At 51.2% G+C, this 7688-nt stretch overlaps 1 protein-coding gene across 7 annotated transcripts in view; it reads left to right on the forward strand.

The window, feature by feature from the left end:
- The window catches only part of TTC7B (tetratricopeptide repeat domain 7B), a 240122-nt gene extending 232821 nt beyond the window's left edge, over nt 1-7301 (forward strand). For all 7 annotated transcript variants that reach the window (XM_033108190.1, XM_033108192.1, XM_033108194.1 and 4 more), the window contains one exon: nt 6349-7301. In XM_033108190.1, the coding sequence (XP_032964081.1) occupies nt 6349-6570 (222 nt within the window). In that variant the 3' untranslated portion in view covers nt 6571-7301. The remainder of the gene's footprint in view (nt 1-6348) is intronic.
- Nucleotides 7302-7688: the final 387 nt, after the last annotated feature.

The raw sequence follows: 7688 nt of genomic DNA on the forward strand, positions 1-7688 counted from the left end.
GGTCTGTAACATGCCCTTGAGCCCAGAAGGGCTGACTCGGCACTTGGGCAGAGCACCATGGGGATGTCTAAAATCTCCCCAAGGGGCTTTTGTCCTGCAGCCCCACTATTAGCCTGAGCCAGGGCTGCAGCAGGAATTCTGGGGCACAACAGCCTGCCCGGGGCTCCTGCACGAGTGCCCTCAGCATGTGGCAGCATGCTTAGTCCTTGAACATCAATTCTCTCTCTCTCTCTCTCTCTCTCTCTCTCTCTCTCTCTCTCTCTCTCTCTCTCTCTCTCTCACACACACACACACACACACACACACACACACAGGCATGCATGAGGAAGAGGCTAATTGTCCTGAAACTAGCTAAGTCCATTGTGTCTCATTTGAAATAACGGGTTTCATTTAATCCCTTATTTCCAATTTAGTGCAGCACTAAGACCTTAAGGTACAAAACACCTGATTATAATAATTACAAGCTAAGCTTGGGAGGCTGTCTTCATTTTGTCTGAAGAACGGGGCTAATAAGGAACCTCCTCATTATTATATTCCCCCTTCCACGGAGGCCACCCCGGCTGGCTCCTCACTGCAGTGGCTCCAGAAACATCCAGGCCCGGAAAGGTGGTATTTGGGCTTCCTCTCCAAAGGAAGGAAAGAAGGAGGCCTGGTGTTAAGAGCACAGGTGCAGGAGTGTATGTCTCTGCTCTGCCACTTACTCCCTACAAAGATCTTTGGCAGATCGTTTTTATACAGCATTATCTGCAGTAGCACCAAGTCGCAGAGATGAGGGAGGGTTACATGAGATCTTGCCTGCCTGTGGTGTAGCTCAGCGCCTGGCATAGAGCAATTGCTTGGTGGAATTAGGATTGTCACTGGGCCCCAAGCTGTGAGCGCAGTCCTGCTTCTTGCCCTCCCCTGTGTCCCTAACACATGGCTGAGGTCTGGGCAGTCGTTCAGTGGGTTTCGCGGAGTATGATGTGGGGGGAGGGCGGGGTATTATGGTAATGAAATATGTCGATCATTGAAATCTGCTTCCTGCCAGCCTAAGGGCTGGGCTCAGAGCTGTGTGCCTCTAGGTGGCGCTGCCTAAGGGAGCAGTGTGGTCTGGGCTCGGGGGAATGGAGATGGTCGGGGCTTTGGGCAGATGGACTAGAGCTCCACTCAGGTGACCGCAGGCCGGGACTGAGATCAGGCAGGAGGGAGGGGGCTGGCGGCTGCAACCTGCAGATATGCCTGGGCTGTCACCAGCCCAGCTGAACCCAGGGGCTCATACTGGGAGACAGTGGGATCCAGCTGGTGGTAAGAGCAGGGAAATGCCAGCCTCAGGGGTTAAGCTCTGATCTTTGGAGAAGAGACGAAGCCAGGCCTGTAGAATTGAAGAAGGTGTCAGGGTTCTAGTAGCTAAGAGCCAATCAAAGCCAGGGAAAGCCTCTCACAACCCAGAGCGGCTTGGGTAGTGAGTCAGTCCTGACGGCCAGCCATGCCCAGGTCCCAGCCCACCTCAGACCGACCTGCCAGCAATGCTGGCACCAAACAGTGACTCAGACCTCGGCCAGTGTGGGTGCTGGTTGATCTCGTGTGTGACTGACTGATTTCTGAGCTGCTCTTGCTCGCTGGGGCACTGAGGAAAGACCAGTTTTTCTTTCCCTTGCCTGGCCTGAGCTGGCAGCCCCTGGCAAGTCTGCGATGTCTCCCTGAGCAGCCTCAGCTTTAAGAATTAATTCCACTAAACAGATGGCTCAGGAAGCTTCAAGGTCATCTAGAAATGCAGCCTATTCCTACATGCGGCATATACATCCAGCTATGGGCTGGAAATTTCCAAGCCCACGAGAACCCTAGAACACTAGCGAACCACAAAGACTCTTAGCTGCCCATCACTGAGGGTGATGGGCCAGATTAGCCCCTTGGCTGGTTCGCTGTAGGCTTCTGGGAGCTGATAGCCATGCCCCCTGCCTGAAGCCTTCATGGTCAGCTACAGCCACATCCAACGGCCTGCCACTTTCTAAACAAAATTCCCAGCAAAAGTACTGGTGTCCTTGTCACCGCTCCAGCAGGGTTGGGACAAGTCAGTGGTGACCACTGCGTCTCCCTGGGCCAAGGTCCTGCTCCTCCTGTGTCTCCATGTCTCATTGGTCCACTTTCTGGCTAACGGGACCCCCAGCCCTTTGCTGGCCTGAGCCATCTCCAGCTGGCCTGAGGGCACCACAGGGAGACAAGGGGCCCTCCTAGGCCTTAAGCGAATCTCCAGCATGCTCCAAACAGCAGGCCGGGCCAGAAGGGAGCTGTGCCCTGGACGGGAGCCATGTCTCAGACACGAGCGTGGGAAGGGGCAGCAGAGTCGGTGATGAGAGGCTGGAGAAGTGGAAGGGAAGACACAGCAGGGGCAGATGCCCGTTTGCTGCTGTGCAGACGTAACTGGGTTAGTGCCTGAGGGTCTCCAGGCTTGTCTCCTAAAGTGACAGAGGCAGCAGCAAGAGGGTAGAAAGACGTGGTGGAAGGAAGGATGGAGGCTTTGGCCTCAGGCAGACCTGGGCTGGCCTGCAGCTCCACACACGCGGGCCCTGGGACCTTGGGGAAGACATTTGGCCTTTCTGAACCTCGTCTCCTTGAACCTAAAGTGGTGCTGATATGAGACGGGCCAAGTCCAAGTGCCAAGCGGAATGCCGATGGGGACAAGTCACTCCATGCAGAGGAAGACAATTGGCCTGGGGCTGGTTCTACGGTGGTGGCACCTAAACTACAGTCTCCACCTGCAGCCAAGAAACCAAAAACACCTCTTTCTGTCTTAGACAAGGTGGCTTGTCCCCCATCACCCATTTACCAAACAAATGCAGTGTGTATCTCCCTGCCTGGTGGAACCACTCAAAAAGGTTGTATGTATTGAATACTTACGATGAACCGAAAACGTCACACCTTCTAGGAGAATGATGGGACTCCTTTAGTCATCTTCTCATGCCACTTCTGGCTGCCACTACCCAGACCCCCTCCTGCAGCTGATAACCCTAGAAGAATGGAGGCAGGAACTCTAGCCTTTCCAACCTGTTGATTGCAACCTGGGAAAATGGCCTCCCATTCTTTCTTCCTGACCGTCAAGTTGGGAAATGAGGGTGTCAGGCTCTCAGATTGTCTCTAAAGGAGGACTAGAGTGGGAACAGCACCACCCTAGGAGATGGATGTGATTTCCTTACCACTCCACCCTGAGCTCCACCCAAAGGGATTTCAGGCAGGCCCTAGGAGGTAGGAGGTGCAGGTTCTGGCCCAGCTCTGCAGCAGCTAACTATATGCCTGGGGGAAGAGAGCCTCCAGGAGCTGGTAGACCAGGTGTCTGGTTTACTTACCTGCAGAAGAGGAAAAGAACACTTAAGTCGTGGGGATTCTCTCCATCATGTCGTAGGTGCTCCTCCACTGTGAGCTCTTTCTCTGCAGCCATAAAAGCAGGACTTGCCTCTAGGTGCGTATGTGCCCTGGCCATGCCCTTGTGAAATTGCTTTGGGGTCCCCCGGTGAATTAAGGGAACTAGCACACATAAGAGCTTAGCATGGTGTCTGCTGTGGCACAAACACTGCGAAAGCACTTGCTGCTGCTACTGGTAATATTCATCCTGCCAGAAAGCCCTGGTCCAAGCTGAGCTTTCACCCCTGTCCTTGGCACACAGTTGCCTTGTCCCCTCGATGGGCAGAGAGTGGGGTCTGTGAGGAGAAAACCCAGTGAAGGCTGGGGCGTAGTTCTCGGCGGTGGCCTTGTGTGCAAACAGGTGGGGCTTGGGAGGCTTCTGCTGGTGGTCCCTGCAAACTTGACCTTGCCTAACCTTGGAAAGGCAGCTCAGACCCAGCGGTTCACATTGGAGGGCAAGAAGGCCTTGCAGTCTCAGAGAGCAAATTTCAGAAGCCAAGATGAAATCCTAACTGCAAGCACGGACTTCTGGCCGCTTCTCTTGTCCTACAGCTTCAGAGAGGGAGCCACCCTTGTCCTGTCCCTGGACACCCTCTCAGAACCCTTAGTTCTGGCAGATCCATTTTAGGACCTGGTCCTTCCTACCCAGGGACTCCAGGACATTGTTAAGGCCAATCTAGATGTCAATAAGAAAGGAAACAGGTGATTTCTTTCTGTTTTCCTCTCAGAGAGGGTAAAGCTGGCCTTGCATTCTGCTGTGCCTTGGCCAGGGGAGGGCAGCCTCTGGCTACCGGAGGCCTCCTCCGCCACCTTGCTCAGGAAGCCTCCCTGAACTGCCTCTCCCTCCCAGCTGGAGCTGTGGGGCGGACCCCTCCACAGCATCGCACACCGCACACAAGCTCCACCCAGGTTAGCCTCACATTCCCACGCCAGGCGCTTATCCTCGTAGGTGGAGACGATTCCCAAAAGTCAGGCTGCTTTTCAGACCCTCAGATGCCATGCCCAGGGCCACACTCCCTGAGAGAGGTCAGCCTGAGCCACCTTCAGAGCCCGGACACTGCCCACTGAAGGTGCCTCCCTGCCTTCCTCACAGCTTGTCTCGGAGAGCAGACCTCTTCAGAATGGATCCCATCAGGTCCGTCGGCACACATGGCAGCCCTCCGGCAGACCGTTTAAGCCCCTGCCCTAGCTGGTTCTGTTCCTGAGAGCCCTTCACCCCTTGGCGAAGTAAGGACTTGAGAACACCGGATGACTCATCAGCACACGAAAAGGAAGTGCAGGGCTTTCTTGGGAGATTTAGGGTGAGATTTGACAGATCAGCAGCCATCCCACATTCTTGGGCGGGAAGACCAAACATTGTAAAGATGTCTGGCTTCTCTTGTAGAAGGGCCCTGTTTCATGTAATAATTCACTATATAACAAAGGCAGAGACTCCCAAGAGTGAGTGGAGGGGAGGGTTAGCTAGTTTGTGTCTGGCAAAGATATGTGCTTAGATTCCTATCTGCCAAGGTAAAGCAGACCATTATGTAGAGAAAGTCAGATCACAATAAATGGAGTTGACCATGCGTCAGTTCTTTGAAAGGATGGCTTTCTAGGTTTTGTAAATAAATAAATAACCAAAGATCGATGAATTCAATTTTAAAAATGAAAAATTTTTGTTCAAAGAAAAAAAATCTCAAAACTCAAAAAACAGACTGGATAATTATGACAGCAGAGGCATAGCAATCAGTCTTCTAAAAGACTGGTAAACAAAGGCGTAGGAAGTATTTAACCTCAATTATTATTGATGAAATGCAGGGTTCAATAAGGAGGGGTATGCTGCACTTACAAAATTAGCACAAATAAAGAGTAATGGTAGTGCAGCAGGGGAGGGACCAACCATTGCAGCTCTGTTGATGGCCCAAGAAATGACAGGACCCTTGGAGAATTAAAATTTGCAAAATATTGGGAGAACCCTTTAAAAAAAGCCCTGTCCCCTGGTCCAATAACACTACCTTGGGGAAATTTGTCCTAAAAGAAGAATTTCCAAATGGTTGTCAAGCTGGTTCCACTCATCCAGGGCCTCTGTGAGGAGGCCGCAGGGGACTCTAGGCCCCTCCCATTGTCTTACCCCCTAGAAGTTCCTTTTTGTCTGTTTATACCCAGAATATGTGGGTGTGCTCAGTAAGGTTCCATTTCACCAAAGATTTCCAGGGCTATAAAAACGACTTGAAATCCGCTGATCTGAAAGAGTGAAGAGGCACCGTCTCGAAAGGTGTTCATTACAGAGTGATTGACAGTAGCAAAGAGACTGGATACACCCTAAATGTCTCCCCTGTGAGAGAGTGATTGAGTAAATGAGAATATGTTTATTGGATGAAATAGCACAAACACATCACTTGTGGAGATGTGCAGCTAGGAAACATCGTGATGATAAAATATTTGGGGACCAACGAATACACCCCGACTAAAACGGAAAAGTGACAACTGTGCCTGAGCTTGGAGTGAGCGGGCAACAATAAGATCAGGGGCTTGCTTAGGGTAGGGGACTGTGAGCAACTTAAAAAATTCTGTTCTAAGCATGATGATAATAATGCCACAAATGACATTTCTTTAGGTTAAAAAAAAAATGACAGGCAGTCTTCTGCGCAGGCAGGTGTCAGCTGGTACATACAGGACAGCCCATTGGCTCAGTATAGACCATGGCCATTCCCATTGGTTCACTCCTGGGTGTTAACTATTCGGATGAACTGCATGAAATTGCCATTTTTATCATTCCAAAATGGCGAACGTCAGCAACTTCCTTTGGTTTAAGCAACTATTTTGCCTACTGCCCCTGAGTGCAGGAAGAACTTGACCTCAGTGTGTGCCCAGCCCAAAGGAGATACCTGCCTCGCTCCAAGGAACTTGCTGACGCCCCAGGACAGGTAGGAGCCCAGAGGCGCCAAGTGCTTCTGTCTGACCGACTGTCTGTCTCTCTGATGCCCACAGGCCCTGATCCTTCATCAGCTGGGCCGCTACAGTCTGGCAGAGAAGATCCTCCGGGATGCCGTGCAGGTGAACTCAACAGCCCACGAGGTCTGGAACGGGCTGGGCGAGGTCCTCCAGGCTCAGGGCAACGACGCGGCCGCCACCGAGTGCTTCCTGACCGCCCTGGAGCTGGAGGCCAGCAGCCCCGCCGTGCCCTTCACCATCATCCCCCGCGTGCTCTGAGCCGGAGCCCACCAGCCTCACCACGCTCAGGCTGCGGAGGGGACGAGTGCGCCACCCCGAGGCCCTGCGCGAATGTGCGATCGGCCACAGTGAACTAACCAAACCAACCCCGAATCATCACTTGCCCCACGCGCACTTCTGTTGTTTTCGCCAACCCAAGGATCGTTTTTTGAATCTACTGACATTGTCGAAAATGGATTATGTGCCATATATTTTGTTAGTTGACATCTGAGTTTTAAGTAATATGATTATGGAATTAATCAGCAAATGTAGAAAAATATATTCAAAGTTAAAATTCAGTGGCAGAACAGATTATTTTTATCAACGCTGTAAAGAAAGCTGTTCTCTCCTCGTTACCACTCCTGCCCCCACCCCCTTGGCCCAGAAACCAAATGTGAATCTTCTTTCTCCCACCTCAGTACTAGTCCAAGCCAGGACACCAGCTGACAATTTTTTGGTTTCATTGTCAATAATTGTACCATGTGATGAATTACTGTCTTACTTAGAACAAAGCCTGAGTCCAAGAATATTTATATTTTACCAATATATGCCTGTTACAAGAGAAGGAAATATGAGTTATTTAAGTTTAACTTTTTTATGTGAATTCAGAGTTTATTTATCAATGGAAATATGTACAAAGGAGCTTCAAATGGAATATTTACCGACATTCCTTATACATGACAGACACTTGGCTAAATAGGAAGACGATGTTAATAATAAAATGATTTTTAAAGGGACCCGTGGTCTCTGTCGTTAGTGAAATACCATAGATCCAAGAGAGCTTAAGCCTCAGTACCTGGGTGGAGAGCTGTCTGCACTTGGGAGCCACTCTGGAGAAGTCAGCCCTTGGTACTAGGAGGCCCTGTCCTGATTTTAGTGTGGGAATTCACCTTTCCCAACTCTCCCCAAGTTATCTGTGATTGGAGCGTGTGACTCAGGCCTGGCCAATCAACATCTGGCATTCACGGGGCTACAGAATCAGGAATGAACATGTGACCTAAAGTCATCCAATCAGAGTGGGAGCTGCAAGGGAAGGCTCTCACTCTTCTACTGGACTCTTCTCGTCACCTGAGAGGTGAGGCCGGGACTACAGCAGACCTCGTGCCACGATGAGGGAG

Source organism: Rhinolophus ferrumequinum, chromosome 6 (genome assembly GCF_004115265.2).
Source record: "Rhinolophus ferrumequinum isolate MPI-CBG mRhiFer1 chromosome 6, mRhiFer1_v1.p, whole genome shotgun sequence".
Classification (NCBI taxonomy): domain Eukaryota; kingdom Metazoa; phylum Chordata; class Mammalia; order Chiroptera; family Rhinolophidae; genus Rhinolophus; species Rhinolophus ferrumequinum.